The sequence below is a fragment of the Cherax quadricarinatus genome, chromosome 82 (assembly GCF_038502225.1).
Source record: "Cherax quadricarinatus isolate ZL_2023a chromosome 82, ASM3850222v1, whole genome shotgun sequence".
Classification (NCBI taxonomy): Eukaryota; Metazoa; Arthropoda; class Malacostraca; order Decapoda; family Parastacidae; genus Cherax; species Cherax quadricarinatus.
The window spans coordinates 5,154,779-5,176,721 of record NC_091373.1 but is presented as its reverse complement, the minus strand read 5'-3'; the positions used below and the strand labels follow the sequence as shown (position 1 = coordinate 5,176,721).

Genomic DNA, 21,943 nt, shown 5'->3' with positions numbered 1-21,943 from the left:
GCTCTGAGAGTGGAAGTGACACACACTGCTCTGAGAGTGCCAGTAACACACATAGCACTGAGAGCGGCAGTAACAAACACAGCACTGAGAGTGCCAGTAACACACACTGCTCTGAGAGTGGTAGTGACACACACTGCTCTGAGAGTGGCAGTAACAAACATAGCACTGAGAGTGCCAGTAACACTGCTCTGAGAGTGGTAGTGACACACAATGCTCTGAGAGTGCCAGTAACAAACACAGCTCTGAGAGTGCCAGTGACACACACAGCACTGAGAGTGCCAGTGACACACACAGCACTGAGAGTGCCAGTGACACACACAGCACTGAGAGTGCCAGTGACACACACACAGCACTGAGAGTGCCAGTGACACACACAGCACTGAGAGTGCCAGTGACACACACACAGCACAGAGTGCCAGTGACACACACAGCACTGAGAGTGCCAGTGACACACACAGCACTGAGAGTGCCACTGCATTAACAACAGTAGCTAAAGATAAAACACAGAAACTACACACCAAGTCTGTCATCAATTTCATCTTCTACGTAAACTCTGACACTGATCCAACATGACATGATGAAGTTTTCCCATTGTTTTCGTGCTGCCAGTGTCCGGAGGGAGTGGAAAGGTGAGGAGAGACCCTTCTGCTTTACTCATTAATACACGACAGTCCTTAATCTAGGTAGAAGTAGATAGTTCTTCTCAGCAGATAGCCTCGGTGTGGACCTCTGTTCTCTCGCTCTCTCTCTCTCCCTCTCTCTCTCTCTCTCTCTCTCTCTCTCTCTCTCTCTCTCTCTCTCTCTCTCTCTCTCTCTCTCTCTCTCTCTCTCTCTATCTATCTCTCTCTCTCTCTCAGGTAACCTGGTCAAGGTAGTACCGTCAGTGGTGGGATCCCATCCCTTTGGACCTTCTTGGCTCACTCCTTGACGGGGAGTCTTGGTTTATGGGGCCTATGACCTGTTTCGATGGTCATTCTACTCTCGCATCTTGGTCTGAGACCAGTCTTCCAAGGGTGTTCAACCAGGCTGTTGCTGCTGGCAGCGCGCGGACTGGCAGGTACCATAGCCTGGCTGGTGTGGCACTGGGCAGGTGGTGTGTATGTGTGTGTACTAACCTATTTGTGGTTGCAGAAGTCGATCCACAGCTCCTGGCCCCAGCCAGTGTGTGTGTGTGCTCACCTAGTTGTGGTTGAAGGGGTCGAGTCACAGCTCCTGGCCCTGTCTCTTCACTGGTCGCTACTAGGTCACTCTTCCCGCATTCTGAGCTTTGTATGTGAGCGCGTGTGTTTGTGTACACAGACATGTAGACACAATGGAGCGTGCCCAGGGGTAGCCAGGGGTAGCAGGGTAGGAGAGCAGGCCAGGTAAGCAGAGGTAATCCCCACGTGGGCTGTTAATGCCCCGAGCAGTTGGCAGCGAGCGGAACACCCGCCAAGTAATCCCACACAGACAGATTTATAAGTACGGGATTAACTATAAAAGCGAACAGATTCCTCTTTAATGGTCCAGTGTTAGAGAGAGAGAGAGAGAGAGAGAGAGAGAGAGAGAGAGAGAGAGAGAGAGAGAGAGAGAGAGAGAGAGAGAGAGAGAGAGAGAGAGAGACAGACAGACAGACAGACAGACAGACAGACAGACAGACAGACAGACAAGACACACACACACACACACACACACACACACACACACACACACACACACACACACACACACACACACACACACACATGATAACGACATACAAAATACTGAGAGGAATTGACAAGGTGGACAAAGACAGGATGTTCCAGAGATTGGACACAGTAACAAGGGGACACAGTTGGAAGCTGAAGACACAGATGAATCACAGGGATGTTAGGAAGTATTTCTTCAGCCACAGTGTAGTCAGTAAGTGGAATAGTTTGGGAAGCGATGTAGTGGAGGCAGGATCCATACATAGCTTTAAGCAGAGGTATGATAAAGCTCACGGCTCAGGGAGAGTGACCTAGTAGCGATCAGTGAAGAGGCAGGGCCAGGAGCTCGGACTCGACCCCCGCAACCTCAACTAGGTGAGTACAACTAGGTGAGTACACACACACGCACACACATACACACACACACACACACACACACACACACACACATATATATATATATATATATATATATATATATATATATATATATATATATATATATATATATATATATATATATATATATATATATATATATATATATATATATATATATATATATATATATATATATATATATATATATATATACATTTGAAGGTCAGAAATGAATAATAATTCTTTCAGAAGGCAATTAAATGTTATCCAGAAAGGGGGGGGGAGGGAAGGGACTGACTACCTCAGAGCAGCGACCAGCTCGTGACCGGATGTAGAGATATCTTTTTCTCAGTAGACACTGAGGGTAATGAGTGGATAAGATCCCCCAGTGACGCTGTGGTAGTAGTCAGTGTTATAACAACACTGTTGCAGTAGTCACAGTGTTGTAACAACACTGTTGCAGTAGTCACAGTGTTGTAACGACGACTACTTGTGATGACTGGGGCTACACATGCCAATAATAATAATAATAATAATAATAATAATAATAATAATAATAATAATAATAATAATAATAATTATTATTATTATTATTATTATTTAAAACGCTCGGTAAAGGTTTCACTATTCTTGTAAATGAACAGAAGAGGACCCAAGAATATTTAACTGACAGCTGTTGGTTAGGTAGTTAACAACGCACCCGGAAGTGACAGTCATACAGTCGCCAGTGAGTCGTCAGTACGACTGACGAGTGACATCAGCAGGACTGACTGAAGTAATCAAGTAGACTACAACAGTCAGTCATCCACTGGACTATCAGTCACTGGAAGACAGTCTTCCACTGGACTGATAGTCACTGGAAGACAATCAATTATCCACTGGACTGTCAGTCACTGGAAGACAGTCAGTCAGCCATCCACTAGACTGTCAGTCACTGGAAGACAGTAAGTCATCCACTAGACTGACAGTCACTGGAACACAGTCAGCCATCCTCTGGACTGACTGTCACTCTTCACCACAACAACCAGTTAATCATCCATTGGACTGAGAGGCACTGGAAGACAGTCAGTTATCCACTGGACTAACAGTCAATGGAAGACAGTCAGTCAGTCATCCACTGGAGTGACAGTCACTGGAAGACAGTCAGTCATCCACTGGACTGTCAGTCACTGGAAGACAGTCAGTCAGTCATCCACTGAACTGTCAGTCACTGGAAGACAGTCAGTCAGTCATCCACTGGACTGTCAGTCACTGGAAGACAGTCAGTCAGTCATCCACTGAACTGTCAGTCACTGGAAGACAGTCAGTCAGTCATCCACTGGACTGTCAGTCACTGGAAGACAGTCAGTCAGTCATCCACTGAACTGTCAGTCACTGGAAGACAGTCAGTCAGTCATCCACTGAACTGTCAGTCACTGGAAGACAGTCAGTCTTTCCTTGTTCTAAGTGCTCCAATACCTGGAGTTTACCTGGAGAGAGTTCCGGGGGTCAACGCCCCCGCGGCCCGGTCTGTGACCAGCCAGAAGTGACCAATACACAATTAATTACCTCCAGAGTCATCACACATTACCTTGAGAGCCTTGTATGAAGTATTCATGTGTGGGGCTCTACTCCAGGATACGGAGTATCGAGCCTCAACCACCACTCCTCTTTATCTGGTGTTCTCTTAGGTTCTTGAGGGTTCAGATCCTCCTACTATTCTCCCAGTCTGTTGAGGGTTTAAATCTTCTTTACTTAGTGTTGTCTCAGACCGTGAAGGGTTCCAGTACTCCTTATCTTACATCTCTCACGATTTTGATGGTTCAGATCCTTTTTAATCAAGAACCCAAATAACCCGCACATGGGAGAGAGAGAGAGAGAGAGAGAGAGAGAGAGAGAGAGAGAGAGAGAGAGAGAGAGAGAGAGAGAGAGAGAGAGAGAGAGAGAGAGAAAGAGAGAGAGAAGCTTACGACGTTATTTCTCTTCCTCTCCCTATCTCTCCTGCTTTCCCATTTTCCCCTTTTTTATTTTCCTTTCTTCTGCCTAAGTGTTTTCTGTCCTTCAGTTTTCCTTCCTTGTGTTTCTGGTCCTGCTGGACCAGTAGTTCTCCTGCAGTGCTCATTTTCCTTGTCCTTAGATTGACCTTAATTCTGCTACTACTGTGAAACCATGATTTTTAAAAGAGGTAGAGGGGTAAGCCAGCGGAAGGCTTCGGTGAGATGACCAAAAGCTCCAGCTATGGGTCATTATATCAGTAAGACCCGCGTCAGGAAACACTTGTCCTGTTTCCTGACGAACATTATATCCGTCTACTACTACGACTACCTCTCCACTATTTGCCTCCCTTCACCCACCTTCCTATCTCTTATTCCACTAAAACTACTCTCCCAATCTCCCTACTTACTACTACCACTACTACCACTACCACTACTACCACTACTACCACTACCACTACTACTACTACCTTACTACTACTTCCACTACCAGCCTTACCACTATCACTACTTTTTCTTCCTCTCTTGGTCTCTTCCCTCTCCCTCTTGTCTATATATACTGGCTGCCTCACTCTATTGTGTCAGTGTGATTTCGTAAATGGTCCAAGTCGGACCGAAACGTCGTCGTAAGCTCCTCTCTCCTATGTGCGGGTTATTTCTGTATTCTTCCAGTCACGGTATTGTGCCTCCATGTTCTTTAATCAAGTGTTCTCAATAAATTTAAGTTCAGAGCGATGGATGCTCTCCCTCCCTCCTCTCTCTCTCTCTCTCTCTCTCTCTCTCTCTCTCTCTCTCTCTCTCTGGTAGCGTGCTGGGTAGCTCAGGAGCGGCGCTACACACACATAATGACGGGTTTACTGCCTGGTAAACTTCGGGAGTGTGCGAAGGCAACATAACGAGTGGCAGCAGGGTAATTGTTAATGTTCTAAGTGCTCACTGCGGCCATATGGCGCATCCGACCTGCAGGTACGTGCAGTGAGGGAGGTACCTGGGCAGGTACTACGGGAGGTACTAGGGAAGGTGCCAGGAGAGGTACTAGGGGAGGTACCAAGCGAGGTACTAGGAGAGGTACCAGGAGAAGTACTAGGGGAGGTACCAGGAGAGGTACTAGGAGAGGTATTAAGGGAGGTACCAGGAGAGGTACTAGGGGAGGTACCAGGAGAGGTACTAGGGGAGGTACCAGGGGAGGTAATAGGGGAGGTACCAGGAGAGATACTAGGGGAAGCATTAAGGGAGGCACCAGGAGAGGTACTAGGGGAGGTACTAGGGGAGGTATCAGGGGAGGTACTAGGGGAGGTATTAAGGGAGGTACCAGGAGAGGTACTAGGGGAGGTACCAGGGGAGGTACTAGGGGAGCTATTAAAGGAGGTACCAGGAGAAGTATTAGGTGAGGTAAGAGGGGAGGTACCAAGAGAGGCACTAGGGGAGGTACTAGGGGAAGTACCAGGAGAGGTACTAGGGGAGGTACCAGGAAAGGTACTAGGGAAGGTACCAGGAGAGGTACTATGGGAGGTACTAGGGGAAACCTGGAAGTGTGGAAAGAGGATTTTTAAAAGCCACATCGAGGCTATCTGCTGAGAACTGTCTGCTGAGAACTGTCTGCTGAGAACTGTCTGCTGAGAACTGTCTGCAGAGAACTGTCTGCCGAGAACTGTCTGCTGAGAACTGTCTGCCGAGAACTGTCTGCCGAGAACTGTCTGCCGAGAACTGTCTGCTGAGAACTGTCTGCTAAGAACTGTCTGCTGAGAACTGTCTGCTGAGAACTGTCTGCCGAGAACTGTCTGCTGAGAACTATTTCTACAACGACTAAGTACGATCACGTATTATCTAGGTGTTCGAGTCAATAAGAGAAAAGCAGAAGGCTCTCTCCTTGTTGCTGGGTAGATCTAAAGAATATCTGGAGGTGAAGAGGCCAAAAGATAAAACGAAACAGATATCACAATTGACGAGGCCTATAGGCCTATGGATGAAAAAAATATCGAAAGTCTCAAAAGTAGGCTTAACGAAATGTTGTGGTGACTATCTGAGTGTTGCAATCCTGCACTGCCACTCAGAGCAGTGGAGAAGCCAGGTGTGAGCAGGTGCACCTCAGGGAACCAGGTGGCCAGGAGGTAGAGGAAGGGGGAGAGGAGGTAAGAGAAGAGGGGGGAGAGAAAGGGGAGGGAAGTCAGTGAGGAAACTACCCCAGCTGTCGTTTCTTCAAGACGACAGGTTCCCACACACACACACTCTCTCACCAACAGACTGTTATGGCTGCAACAATCTCACTATCCAACCTCTACAAACCCTAATTAAATATACAACCAAAAATATTAGCAGAAAAAGATATATATATATATATATATATATATATATATATATATATATATATATATATATATATATATATATATATATATATATATATATACTTTCATGTGAATGGATCTTCCTGAATTTCCTGCACTATTTCTGCAACCTTTGCAAGCTCCTGATGTGTTGATTACAAAAAGAAAGGCCTAGAGCTATCGTTTAACTCTTCCTGTGGCTATTTTGCTTCTGTTGTCGCTTGTTCGTGATTATTGCATATATATATATATATATATATATATATATATATATATATATATATATATATATATATATATATACAAACATTATTTCTGAGTTCACAGCAGAATTCGAAGCTGTAAACTTGGCATCAGAGTACATAGAGCTAGGAGACAATCTTCTTAAAAAGGATATTAACATAGTGCCACACAGTGCCACACATGTGCCACATAGTGCTACAGTGTCACATATGTGTGAGGATAACACACCTGTTATCGTGACAGTGTGAGGATAACACACCTGTTATCGTGACAGTGTGAGGATAACACACCTGTTATCGTGACAGTGTGAGGATAACACACCTGTTATCGTGACAGTGTGAGGATAACACACCTGTTATCGTGACAGTGTGAGGATAACACACCTGTTATCGTGACAGTGTGAGGATAACACACCTGTTATCGTGACAGTGTGAGGATAACACACCTGTTATCGTGACTGTGAGGATAACACACCTGTTATCGTGACAGTGTGAGGATAACACACCTGTTATCGTGACAGTGTGAGGATAACACACCTGTTATCGTAACAGTGTGAGGATAACACACCTGTTATCGTGACAGTGTGAGGAAGGGATGCTTACTACTGCCTGATAAGGCAGATAACCCCTGGCTGCCCTCCCTTACCCCTGGCTGCCCTCCCTTACCCCTGGCTACCCTCCCTTACCCCTGGCTGCCCTCCCTCACCACCTGACTGCCCTCCCTTACCACCTGGCTGCCCTCCCTGACAAAGGAAGGCCTCCCTTCATTCGGCTGCCCTCCTCTGCCCTCAGACAGACACACAGGTGTCGTTACTCAAGTTAATACTCCAGTGCACCTGTTCTTGTCTCTCCCTAACACTCAAGTATCAAGTATCTCCCCCCCCCCCGATTCACAGTCACGATTTACGGGTACACACCTGTCCATTCACTCATATTTCTATCACACCTGTCTTCTCTCTCTTGTTACTGCCTCATACCTCCACAACTGTCCGTTACTCTCTCATATGTCTACCCACCTGTCATCTCTCATTACTGTCATAGGTCTACACAGCTGTCATCTCTATCATTACTGTCAAAAGCCTACACACCTGTCATCTCTCCCCTTACTTTATCATATGTCTACACACCTGCCATCTCTCAAATTATTCTATCATATGCCTAAACACCTGTCATCTCCCTCAATCATCTATCACACGTCCACACACCTGTCACCTCACTCATTACCAGTATTCGTAGTGACCTGCCTTCCTACTGAGTCACGAGTGATTACTTGACTGTTCCCAGATTCACCTACTCACGGTATTTGTTACAGAATCATTATCACAGGTGTCAACACGGACAGTCTGGGCTGGCTTCTTATCACAGCTGCTGGGATGTAACACCAGCTTAACCAGCTGGGAAAAAGCTTAGCGGCCTACTTAGGTAATAATAATAATAATAATAATAATAATAATAATAATAATAATCTTTATTTCTACACATACATGATGCAACTTATACAGACCATAGCTCACATCAATGACATACTAATATATAGAAAGTTCCTTGTTTTGCAGAGCATTTCGGGTAATTAGGTCAATTTTGTCCCCAGGATGCGACCCACACCAGTCGACTAACACCCAGGTACCTATTTTACTGCTAGATGAACAGGGACAGTAGGTGTTTTGAGGAAACACACATTAATCTTTCCACCAGTACCGGGGATCGAACCACTGATCTCAGCGTGTGAGGTGAGTGCACTACCAATCGAGCTACGGGCGAAACATCTTTGTTGGTGTAAATATACGAAAACTGAATATGATTGGTGGCGCCGTGTTCAGAGCTAAAGTGACACAAGGACCCAATAAGTCACCCGAGGAAACTGAGAACATGCAGGGTTAATAAACATCCAGGGTTAATGAACATCCAGGGTTAATGAACATCCAGGGTTAATGAACATCCAGGGTTAATGAACATCCAGGGTTAATGAACATCCAGGGTTAATGAACATCCAGGGTTAATGAACATCCAGGGTTAATGAACATCCAGGGTTAATGAACATCCAGAGGTCAATAAACATCCAGGGATCAATAAACATCCAGGGGTCAATGAACATCCAGAGGTCAATAAACATCCAGGGGTCAATAAACATCCAGGGGTCAATAAACATCCAGGGTTAATGAACATCCAGAGGTCAATAAACATCCAGGGGTCAATAAACATCCAGGGGTCAATGAACATCCAGAGGTCAATAAACATCCAGGGGTCAATAAACATCCAGGGGTCAATAAACATCCAGGGTTAATGAACATCCAGAGGTCAATAAACATCCAGGGGTCAATGAACATCCAGAGGTCAATAAACATCCAGGGGTCAATAAACATCCAGGGGTCAATAAACATCCAGGGTTAATGAACATCCAGAGGTCAATAAACATCCAGGGGTCAATAAACATCCAGGGGTCAATAAACATCCAGGGGTCAATAAACATCCAGGGATCAATAAACATCCAGGGGTCAATAAACATCCAGGGGTCAATAAACATCCAGGGGTCAATAAACATCCAGGGGTCAATGATCCCCTGTAAAGGCGCTTCCTGTGGCCGTATTTACTTGGACCTCATTTTCCGGAACATTGCAAATTCCTGATGATGTGTTGATTGCAACACGAAAGACCTAGAACTACCATTTAACTCCCCCTGTAATTATTTTGCTTTTGTCGGTTGTTCGTGATTCTCTCTCTCTCTCTCTCTCTCTCTCTCTATATATATATATATATATATATATATATATATATATATATATATATATATATATATATATATATATATATATATATATATGTCGTGCCGAATAGATAAAATTGATCACTTAACAAGAACTCATTTAAAATTAAGTCCTTTCTAAAATTTTCTCTTATACGTTTAAAGATATATTTTTTTTCATTTATGTTTATGTAAATATTAAAAAGTCACTTTTCGTCTCATCTCCGTCATGCATCGCCCGGCAAGGAACTTTTACATTATTATTATTATAATCAAGGGGAAGCGCTAAACCCGGAGGATTATACAGCGCCTGGGGGGGGGGATGTGGAAGGCATTCAGGCTTAATTCGGGGAACTGAAGCACAGATCCAATTCCCTAAATCAAGAGCCCCTCACCAACAAGAAACTTTTACAATGTTTAGAATTCGCAAAACAGGTGAAATATTCTGGTCGAGGAAGACTCGAACCTACGAACCTCGGAACAAGGTACGCAGTGCTTTACCACCGTACTACACTGGTTCAATACCTCGGCGCGCAGCTAACGCTAGACGTTCTGGTAGAGCACTGCGTACCTTGTTCCGAAATTCGTAGATTCGAGTCTCCTTCGACATATATATATATATATATATATATATATATATATATATATATATATATATATATATATATATATATATATATATATATATATATATATATATATATATATATATTTTATTACATAATATGGCACAGAAGATTTAAGAGATACATTGTTGATATAAAGGTGGCATATACGGTACATGTTGTTACGTGTATATCACCGATTATAAGGCGAAAATCTCATCCAGCTCCTCAGAGCTGGGGCGTGTGCCCAAAATGCAGCAGGCATTACCCCTTTGAACAGCCGCACTGAGCCGCTGGAACAGAAAACTAGCTGCCCTGGGATCCCTAGTTACCCTGATGAGTCTTTTTCCCAGCTCCTTAAGGAAATTAGATGCACTCTTTCCCCATGAGCCAAGGGTCTCTGAGCCTATGGGAACAAACATATAATGATGGGCAAGTTCTCCATATTTTCTAGACTTTTGGGACTCCCTAAAGCTGGCAGCTGCCCCTCCTTCCTCCCTGGTGTATTGGAGATAGGTATCAGCCAAGGTAGATGCACATGTATAGTCCCACACCACCTGCTTCCCATCTGTCCAGGCTTGAAGGGTGATACCATCTGGACGCTTCTGGCTGCCATCAGATCTGCATAGTTGGGGTGGCTCCCTTACTGCTGGGCATCCAGGTGTTGTGAGGCTCCTCTTGATAATGTTATTAACCTCCTCATGTCTTGCAATCTTTCCCTCGGATTTACGGCACACAAGACCATGGTACCCGAATCGGTCTGCTGCTTCACTGCCACAAATACACCTGTGTTCGGCGAGAATAGGGGCGGCAAGTCGAAGGGCAACACCGATGCGGATGGTCTGTGGGTCGAGGCGTGTGCCAAGGCTGGAGTTGGGAACAGCCAACAGAAAGTCCCCAGCATGAGGGGCTCTCACTGCCAGCAGGCGGGCTCTATCCTTCCCTGACACACTCTGAAGCATCGTTGAGGCTATATTTTCCACTATTGGACCATCCCAGTGCGATTGTTTGTAGTTGTTGGGGGGAGCAGGTCTGGTTTCTGAGCCCGTTAGATTATCCCAGATCATTGCTCCGTCAATGAATTTTTGGTCCTGGGCTCCAATCTTGTCCCTAAGATGTTCAGGGAGAATCGCTGCTACAAGCTCTCTGGATGCAATACACGAGGACAGAAAAGCAGCTAAAGCAATCTGTGATGACTTGCGGACACCAATGCCTCCTAGTCTGACTGGAAGTGTAGCTTACATAAGAACATAAGAAAGGAGGAACACTGCAGGAGGCCTGCTGGCCCATACTAGGCAAGTCCTTTACAATTCATCCCACTAACAAAACATTTGCCCAACCCAATTTTCAATGCCACCCAAGAAATAAGCTCTGATGTGAAAGTCCCACTCAAATCCAACCCCTCCCACTCATGTACTTATCCAACCTAGATTTGAAACTACCCATAGTCCCAGCCTCAATAACCCAACTAGGTAGACTGTTCCACTCATCAACTACCCTATTTCCAAACCAATACTTTCCTATGTCCTTTCTAAATCTAAACTTATCTAATTTAAATCCATTACTGCGGGTTCTCTCTTGGAGAGACATCCTCAAGACCCTATTAATATCCCCTTTATTAATACCTATCTTCCACTTATACACTTCGATCAGGTCTCCCCTCATTCTTCGTCTAACAAGTGAATGTAACTTAAGAGTCTTCAATCTTTCTTCATAAGGAAGATTTCTAATGCTATGTATTAATTTAGTCATCCTACGCTGAATGTTTTCTAACGAATTTATGTCCATTTTGTAATACGGAGACCAGAACTGAGCTGCATAATCTAGGTGAGGCCTTACTAATGATGTATAAAGCTGCAGTATGACCTCTGGACTTCTGTTGCTTACACTTCTTGATATAAATCCCAGTAATCTATTTGCCTTATTACGTACGCTTAGGCATTGCTGTCTTGGTTTAAGGTTGCTGCTCACCATAACCACTGCCCGTCTTCTAGAGTAAGGTTAAGTACTTTCGTAAAAATCTGCCTCAGAATACTGTCATATTCGTGCAGTATAGGGTTATCATATGAAGGTGCACATCTTAGGAAATATGTCAACCTGGGCAGACTCAAGCACTTTGTGAGAAGGTACAAGGCATCGTGGGTGTCCAGATTGCCTATTCGTTGTTCTATTCTCCTTAACTCTTCCAATTTCTTCCTGAGAATTGTGTCAATGGCATTGCTTCCCAGAGGTGCTCCTAGCAAGACACTATTTGTGGGGGCAATGACTGCTGCTCCTGGTAGTTTTGATCTCACTGCATTTATCACTTGTTGACTGACTGAGATGATTTCACATTTGGATGGATTCAGGATGAGACCCATTTCCTGTCCCCGTGTCATTACCTGTGTAAGGTCATGTAGGAGGGACTCTTTTGTACCTGCTAGTGTGCCATCATCTAGGAACCAGATGTTTAGCTCGCTGGTCAGTCTGACTGTGATTTCCCTAACTGCAATACAGAAGAGAAATGGTGCAAGAGGATCTCCTTGTTGGACACCCTCCGATGATGTGATTTCATGCTCTCCAAAGAGAAGCATTGATTCCTTGCTATACCCAGCTGAAATATATATTATATATAATATATATATATATTATATATATATATATATATATATATATATATATATATATATATATATATATGCTTGTCAGTGTATATGTCCTTGCTTGTGATAGGTGAGGTAACATCTACCACAAGGTCTTATACTTCTACCTGAGCCAGAAGTAAACATGAGATGAAGAGGAAAAACTGTTCGACAGTTTCCTGGGTATGCGAGATGGAGGTGGAGGCAGGGATGCTGGAACACAGGTGGCGCTGGCGTCACCGCACGCCAGCATGGACACAAATGTAACCCAGGGGAAAACGTTAAGTTTATTTAGGTGTAGGTACATATATGTACAATTATCATACATAGAATATGCGTAAATTACCTTGGATAACTCCCCCAAACAAGTCAGTGTGTCTTATTTCCATTGGGGTCCTTGAACGTACTCAGATTTATTAAGACTAAGATATAGGATGCCTGCTTTTAGGCCGAGGGACTATTACCTCATCTTCCACTGTCTTCTGTACACTTCAGCAAGGCTGAGGGACTGATTACTTCATCTTCAACTGTCTTCCTTACACTGCAGTAAGGCTGAGGGACTGATTACCTTATCTTCAACTGTCTTCCATACACTTCAACAAGGCTGAGGGACTGATTTCCTCATCTTCTGTCTTCAGTACATGTCTCTGTACTGTATGGATAAAGCCTCTGGTTGTCGGAACGTCTATAAAATAATGGCAAAGCGTTGCAGATGTGTTTGTTCCATCAACTTGTCGGCATTGTGTACCAGATAGGTTAGGTAAGTTTTGACAGGAAACAGGACAAGTGTTTCCTGACGCTGGTCTTAGTCATAGGATGACCCGCCGCTGGAGCTTCTGGTCATCTGACCGAGGACTTCCGCTGGCTTACCCCTCCACCCCTTTAATAACTGGGGTAATAAGTGTATGTATACCACTGATCTACAAAAAAGTACGCGTCTTTGAAATTAGATCTCAATGATCACGGTAAACGCATCATGCGCTGTCGGATTTTGACGCTGTGACTGCGCAACACGTGCTCCTGTTTTACGCATAGACAGACTGAATTCTTTCTAAAATTGAAAAACCCTATGAATGTTCTTAAGTTCGTGAACATAGTGGTGGGCCAGATAGAACTCTTTGGTGGGCCGGATATGGCCTCACGGTGTGCCTTTTCCAACTAGTCCTGGACTCCAGACACAGTAATGTGAAGGACCTGGGACTGGTAATGTCTGAGGATCTCACCTTCAAGGATCACAACAATGCCACTATCACATCTGCGAGGAAACTGATAGGATGGATGATGAGAACATTCAAGACAAGAGATGCCAAGCCAATGATGATCCTTTTTAAATCACTTATTCTCTCTAAGCTGGAATACTGCTGTACATTAACATCTCCGTTTAAGGCAGGTGAAATTGCAGATCTAGAGAATGTACAGAGAACCTTTACTGCACGTATAATTATGTTCTATCAAACACCTTAACTGGAAGCACTTGACTTTTGCTCACTGGAGCGCAGGCGAGAGATATACATCATAATCTACACAATCAAACCCACAAGTTGCAACGTTTCGCTCTGTGTACAGTTTCCTCAGCCCGGTGGACCACTCTAAATGACAATGGATGTAGTGGAAGATGTGCAAACACCATGAGTGTCAGAGGACCCCGACTCTTCAACGCCTTCCCTCTGTACGTAAGGAAAATTACCAAAACAAACTTTTCGTTAAGCTCCTCAGATAATTAATTGGATTGCATGAGACCAACTGTAACAGCCTCGACAATCAAAATTTAAGGAGGCATGATCTGGGACCGGGCCGCGGGGGCGTTGACCCCCAAGACATCCTTCATGTATCCTTCAGATGAAGGAGATACGGTAATGGTATACAATACCGACAGGTTGGTAAGTAAGACACATGTGCAATAGTTAGATATCGTTATTCCGAAACTTTTCACCCACACAATAGCCTTCTTCAGTCGAACAGAGAGGAAGTAGCATAAGCAGTAGAGATGTAAAGGTGATATAATCATTCCGTTACCCTGGAAAACGTAGTTTTAAGGTGGTCAGTCCCTCAGCCTGGGGAAGAGTTCAGCTCCATAGTCTGGAACAATGTTAAGTTAAAACGACAGTTTGGAGACTTATACTGTCAAAGGTGAAGCGCAGATAGTCTTGATGACAGGAGAGGCGGGAGAATCAGTGCATCAAACCGCCTCTCCTGTCATCAAAATTATCTGCGCTTCACCTTTGACAGTATATAAGTCTCCAAAATATCGCTTTAGCTTCACATTGTTCATAAGAACATAAGAAAGGAGGCACACTGCAGGAGGCCTGTTGGCCCATACTAGGCAGGTCCTTTACAATTCATCCCACTAACAAAACATTTGCCCAACCCAATTTTCAATGCCACCCAAGAAATAAGCTCTGATGTGAAAGTCCCACTCAAATCCAACCCCTCCCACTCATGTACTTATCCAACCTAGATTTGAAACTACCCATAGTCCCAGCCTCAATAACCCAACTAGGTAGACTGTTCCACTCATCAACTACCCTATTTCCAAACCAATACTTTCCTATGTCCTTTCTAAATCTAAACTTATCTAATTTAAATCCATTACTGCGGGTTCTCTCTTGGAGAGACATCCTCAAGACCCTATTAATATCCCCTTTATTAATACCTATCTTCCACTTATACACTTCGATCAGGTCTCCCCTCATTCTTCGTCTAACAAGTGAATGTAATTTGTAGATGAATGGTTCAGAGAACCGACATGTTGATAAATTAGACACATGTGCAACTCTTGGGTATCTTTATTGAGGAAACGTTTCGCCACACAGTGGCTTCATCAGTCCATACATAGGAGAAACTTGAAGAACAGGAGGAGAATGAGGTAATCAGTCCCTCAACCTTGAGTCGATATGTTCAGTCCATCAATCTTGAGTAGAATACGGCAGATGAGCGGAGAAGCAGCTTATAAACCGTATGGCAGGAGAGGTGTAGCAGTCATAGGTAGTGTCACATTTGTTCAATGTTGAAGTAGGTCGTGCCCAAGAATTAGGCAAGCGAAGAATTCCTAAGTATTAAGATCCCAAGAAGTTGCAGTGTCTGACAGGTTTGTAGATGAATGGTTCAGAGAACCGACATGTTGATAAATTAGACACATGTGCCTAATTCTTGGGCACAACCTACTTCCACATTGAACAAATGTGACACTACCTATGACTGCTACACCTCTCCTGCCATACGGTTTATAAGCTGCTTCTCCGCTCATCTGCCGTATTCTACTCAAGATTGATGGACTGAACATATCGACTCAAGGTTGAGGGACTGATTACCTCATTCTCCTCCTGTTCTTCAAGTTTCTCCTATGTATGGACTGATGAAGCCACTGTGTGGCGAAACGTTTCCTCAATAAAGATACCCAAGAGTTGCACATGTGTCTAATTTATCATCATCATCAAGTGAATGTAACTTAAGAGTCTTCAATCTTTCTTCATAAGGAAGATTTCTAATGCTATGTATTAATTTAGTCATCCTACGCTGAATGTTTTCTAACGAATTTATGTCCATTTTGTAATACGGAGACCAGAACTGAGCTGCATAATCTAGGCGAGGCCTTACTAATGATGTATAAAGCTGCAGTATGACCTCTGGACTTCTGTTGCTTACACTTCTTGATATAAATCCCAGTAATCTATTTGCCTTATTACGTACGCTTAGGCATTGCTGTCTTGGTTTAAGGTTGCTGCTCACCATAACCCCCAAGTCCTTTTCGCAATCTGTATGGCTAAGTTCTACATCATTTAACTTATAAGTACTAGGGTTATGGGTACTCCCAAGCTTCAGAACCTTGCATTTATCTACATTGAACTGCATCTGCCACTTTTCTGACCAAGAATAGAGTTTGTTTAAATCCTCCTGAAGTTCCATAACATCTACATTTGAGTCAATTATCCTACCTATCTTTGTGTCATCGGCGAATTTGCTCATATCACTAGTAATTCCCTCATCAAGATCATTGATATATATTATAAACAACAACGGGCCCAAGACTGATCCCTGTGGAACGCCACTTGTTACAGATCCCCACTCGGATTTAACCCCATTTATGGACACTCTCTGCTTCCTGTCAGTGAGCCATGACTCGATCCACGAGAGCACTTTTCCCCCAATGCCATGAGGTGCCACTTTCTTTAACAGTCTATGGTGCGGAACTCTATCAAAAGCCTTACTAAAATCTAAGTAAATAATATCAAATTCTTTATCGTGGTCAACAGCCTCAAAAGCTTTACTGAAGAATGTTAATAAATTAGTTAGACAAGACCGGCCTCTTGTGAATCCATGCTGAGTATCATTAATCAAGCTATGCTTATCGAGATGGCTTCTTATAATCTCAGCTATAATTGACTCTAGTAATTTGCCTACAATTGAGGTCAGGCTTATTGGGCGGTAATTTGATGGTAACGACTTGTCCCCTGTTTTAAAAATAGGAATTACATTAGCCATCTTCCACATATCAGACACTACACCTGTTTGAAGAGACTATGGAGCTGAACTCTTCTACAGGCTGAGGGACAATGGACTGATTACATCGTCTAGCATTTCTGCTGCCTTCTCTGTACTCGACTGAAGAAGCCTGCTGTGTAGGCGAAACGTTTCGGAATAGATTTTTCAAGCTGTTGCACATGTGTCTTAATTACCGTCTTCAGATGGCGTAACACCGCACAAAATGCGGTCCAACGGAATAACTGAAACCCCCGACAGATGGCACTGTAACTTTCTAACAGAATGAACCCAAAGTTATAACAGTAAACAGAGTGACACCAGAGGCCTCCACAGAGAAACCAGAAGCCTCCACAGTGAAACTTCCCTTCCTCAAGGCACGGTACTAGCACCAATTACCTCTCACCTGCACTCCACTGAGTACATTTTGAGAGATCTTGGTGCCAGAAGTCTTGATGTCTGCTGGGAATGATGAGGAAAGTGAAAACTCTTTTGACATTATCCGAGCCTGCAACTTCCCCGTCTGAAAAAAGTCTGCTAGTGTACGACAATATTCTAGTCTAGACTGTGATATCGACATCTGCGTCATCCCTACCTGGAGTATACCTGGAAGGTCTTCCGGGGGTCAACACCCCTGCGGCCCAGTCCTTGACCAGACCTCCCGGTGGATCAGGACCTGATCAACCAAGCTGTTATTGCTGGCAGCACACACTCCAAACTGGGCCACTAGTGTACAACAATATTCCAGACTAGAAAGCAAGAACCTTCAAGAACAATAGAACATCGTTTATGTGGCATCTCCTTTTTTTTTCAAAGTTCTTATTATCCAGTAACCTTGTACAGGTAGACAGACCTGCTGACGCTTAACCAATTCCTAATTCAAAGTCGAAAATCAAAAGCTTGTTTATTCTTCCAAGTTCAAAGATCAAAACTGTTCTCTTCTCGAAACACCGGCAAATATGTCGCATGTTCCTTCCGCTGCATGACAAACTGTCACTGTATTTTGTATCCTGCAGACGGGGTGAGATTTTCTTTTTTTTTCTAACCTTGAAGACGTTTGCAATTTGACGCAGTTAAACGTTGTTATTTTCTGCCGCTCAGTGAAAGATTTTTGTTGATAATAGATTAGAATTTTTTCCGAGTCTCTCATTTTAATGTAAATATTACGCATATTTTGGTATTATTAGCAATATATGATACGAAGCCGAGGGTTGGTGGTTTATGTCTGAAGTGAGGGTGAGGAAGTGCATAGGAGTTGAGACAGTGACCTGTGGCACTGACAGTGACCTGTGGCACTGACTGCGATGTGGGAGGTGTTAGGACACTGCCTTGAGGCAGTGAATTTTAAACTGGACTAAAATAAGAGCTTTGAGGTTAATCTTTTAGTGATCCTGGGGATTATCTTCCCCAGGGCTGGGTCTGAGACCAGGTCTCCTGGGCAGGGAAGTGTTAGTGGTCCTGGGGATTACCTTCCCCAGGGCTGGGTCTGAGACCAGGTCTCCTGGGCTGGGAAGTGTTAGTGGTCCTGGGGATTACCTTCCCTAGGGCTGGGTCTGAGACCAGGTCTCCTGGGCTGGGAAGTGTTAGTGGTCCTGGGGATTACCTTCCCTAGGGCTGGGTCTGAGACCAGGTCTCCTGGGCTGGGAAGTGTTAGTGGTCCTGGGGATTACCTTCCCTAGGGCTGGGTCTGAGATCAGGTCTCCTGGGCTGGGAAGGATTAAGAACTATTAAGAAGCACATAGGAAGGGAGAGCTTTGTGTATACTGAGTGTAAATAGAAGTTTGTAAGACTTGCCTGTCATCATAAGTGGTCATGAGACAGTAAGAGTTACCTGTCACTTACGTGGTCATGAGACAGTAAGAGTTACCTGTCACTTACGTGGTCATGAGACAGTAAGAGTTACCTGTCACTTACGTGGTCATGAGACAGTAAGAGTTACCTGTCACTTACGTGGTCATGAGACAGTAAGAGTTACCTGTCATCTTACGTATTTATGAGACAGAAAGATTTAGGAGTCATCTTAAGTGTCCACGAGGCAGAGATTTACCTGTCATATACTTCTTCACGAGACATAAAAATTTACCTGTCATCTTACTCCTGCCGGAGTACGCAAACATTAACTAATATCCATTTCACACTTGCTTGACAGGAGGGTAGTACCTCCCTGGATGGTTCCATCTCCCCTTGGACGCATCCCAGGGAAGTAGAATTGAAGATTTCAACCATTAAACACTGCAGTCACTAAGAGTTGCTTATCGAATGTAACCCAGACTTGAAGAACTGTCTTCCGCACACCCTCGTCTAATTTCGTCAATGATTTTGTGGGTGATCTGATAGGTATGTGAGATGCGGGATCCTTCTACTTTAAAAGTCTTGTTGATTTTCCGCAGAAGAGGCTGACGGAGGAGCTCCTCCCTCTGAGTACTGATGTGTGATATTACTGGTAGCAAAATTAATTTTTTTGATCCTCTCTGTTTGCTTCCCTTGCCTAGAGTGACTACGTCTACTGTAAGGGTTAATAAAGTGGAGATACTTAGAACAGAGTAAGTTCTTTTAAGGCAACGTTTAGTTCGAGGAAAGCTATAATTAAGCTCTGCGCGAAACGTTGTCTTAAAAAAGGCGAAGTTTCTATCGTAACATTGTCTGTCGACCATTGTCTAAGATACGATGGTCAGGAATCAGAAATTAATTTAAAAAAAATTAATATAGAATTTAACGACATTCTTGCTGCATCTTAGACACTCATACCACCTCAGTCCATCACTGTTAGCATATTTACTAGAAGAGGTAAGCCCGTCGGGGTCAGGGTAGGTGGGCGATGCTGGTGCTATACCGCCACAATGACCCTTACGTCCAACAAGAGATCCATGAATTCTGTCATCCCGACCCGTGGACTCAGCAGCACAGATAAAGTTGCTATTATGCTGGAATTATCGTCTCATGATGACCTATCACACACACACTCACACACACACACACACACACACACACACACACACACACACACACACACACACACACACACACACACACACACACACAGATGAAGTGAGACATTTAGTGTCGTAATATATAGAGTGCCTGGCATTGTTTCCTTATCGGTACCACATTGTTTTGATCACGATAAATACCAGAACTGTTTACATTGTATGCATCACATTATATTATATATATATATATATATATATATATATATATATATATATATATATATATATATATATATATATATATATATATATACTTAAGGCTGTGCGTATATGTTGCATTAATGCAGGTGTGTGTGACGCAGTAGAGAGAGCTCTTGTGCACTTGTGACAACAGGTGTTGTGACTGTTGTATACGGAAGTATGAAATATACTGTGGACGGTAGAAGAGCGTGTATGATCGCTCGTGTGTATTATACGTTATATAATGTTTAGAGTTGAACTTCAGTTTCTATCTCGACTAATTGAGCAATTTGGGCTATAATTTGGAGCTCTGCTGAAAGTTATTTTTAATTCGACGAAGGTTGAGAAGTGAGCCTTGCGTGTGTTGTGTGTGTGTGTGTGTGTGTGTGTGTGTGTGTGTGTGTGTGTGTGTGTGTGTGTGTGTGTGTGTGTGTGTGTGTGTGTGTGTGTGTGTGTGTGTGAGAGAGAGAAAGAGAGATACGACTGAATACAGATTTTGAGGCATTATGTTCACTCGTAGTGGGGGTCACATACCGCCTGGTGGAAGAACGTTTCGCCCTCCCCCCTTCCTCTATCCCTCACCCCCCTAAGGAAGGGAAGGATAGAGCTGTCATCCATCCCCCCAAACCCCTGAAAGAGGACTGGAAACCGTAGTGTTGAAAGCAACACAAATGGGAGAGGACCCAAGAAATCGCCCTGCAACACTCCTCACGTTTCACACACAATTCCTCACGTTCCACGCAGTATTTCCTCACCTTCCACGCCGTAGTTTGACTAACGCGAACACATTCACAGCACACACGCTCACCAAACACGTGCGCTAGCGTGGACAAGTCAATTCAGACATATGCCTGGGATAACAACATGCGCTACGCTACACTCACCTCTCCCGGAGCGCCCGACGAAGCGCAGGTCGTTGAATTTGGCGATCTGGTTCTTCATGACGGCCGAGTTGTTGCGCAGCTCGGCGCAGAAGTTCTCGTCGTTGCCTGCGCGTACGGTGACGAGAGTTCCGTCGCCCACCTCGCCAAGGGCGATCACCTTGAAGGCTACGGGTAAGGTCTTGTTCGATCGCCAGTGTGGAGGGAGGATAGTGCACACGAAGTTAGGACTCCCAGTGCGCACTAACTCCCCAGGATGCTCCCCTAGCAGGTCCGTCAGTGCGCGTTCTGACCACCAGCAGTCACCCATATCCTCGCCTAAGTGCATCCTGCGCTCAACCCGTAAGGGCCACACACCCCCACCCCCCCTAGCTAACACTGTTTACACTGCGCTACACCCACATTGGTTTACACTGCTGCGCTGCCGCCGCCGCCCCCCGCTCGCTGCGCAGGGGACGACTGCCCCCCACCACCTCCTCACCACGTGTTTCTGCTGCGCCCGCTTCAGTGCCACTGGCTGCGCAGTGGTCAGGAACCACCGATGTGACCGCAGGCGGTGGTTGCGGGTGTGTCAGAGGTGAGTGCTGCGGGCGCCGCGTGCGGCTGTGTCCTCAGGCCTCGCGGGTTCACCACTGAGCCCCGCTGGCCGCCGCAGCCGCCGCAGCAACACACACTCTCAGCGCACCGCCCACACCGCCGCACCAGCGCATGCGCATACTTACCTTCCTCCCCCCCACACACTACCTGCCCCAGCGCATGATAAAACGTTCATATTTCAACGTTCCTTCTTGCCGCGGTCAAGAACATCTCTGTCAAGATCATCACGGACGTGTCATGGGTATCACTGTCAA

General features: G+C 44.6%; 1 protein-coding gene across 2 annotated transcripts in view; it reads right to left on the bottom strand.

Moving 5' to 3' along the window:
- LOC128702869 (runt-related transcription factor 3-like) overlaps positions 1-21,735 on the bottom strand; it is a 206,430-nt gene extending 184,695 nt beyond the window's left edge. For both annotated transcript variants that reach the window (XM_070102554.1, XM_070102555.1), the window contains exon 1: positions 21,096-21,735. In XM_070102554.1, coding sequence (XP_069958655.1) covers positions 21,096-21,420 — 325 coding nt within the window. In that variant the 5' untranslated portion in view covers positions 21,421-21,735. The remainder of the gene's footprint in view (positions 1-21,095) is intronic.
- Positions 21,736-21,943: the final 208 nt, after the last annotated feature.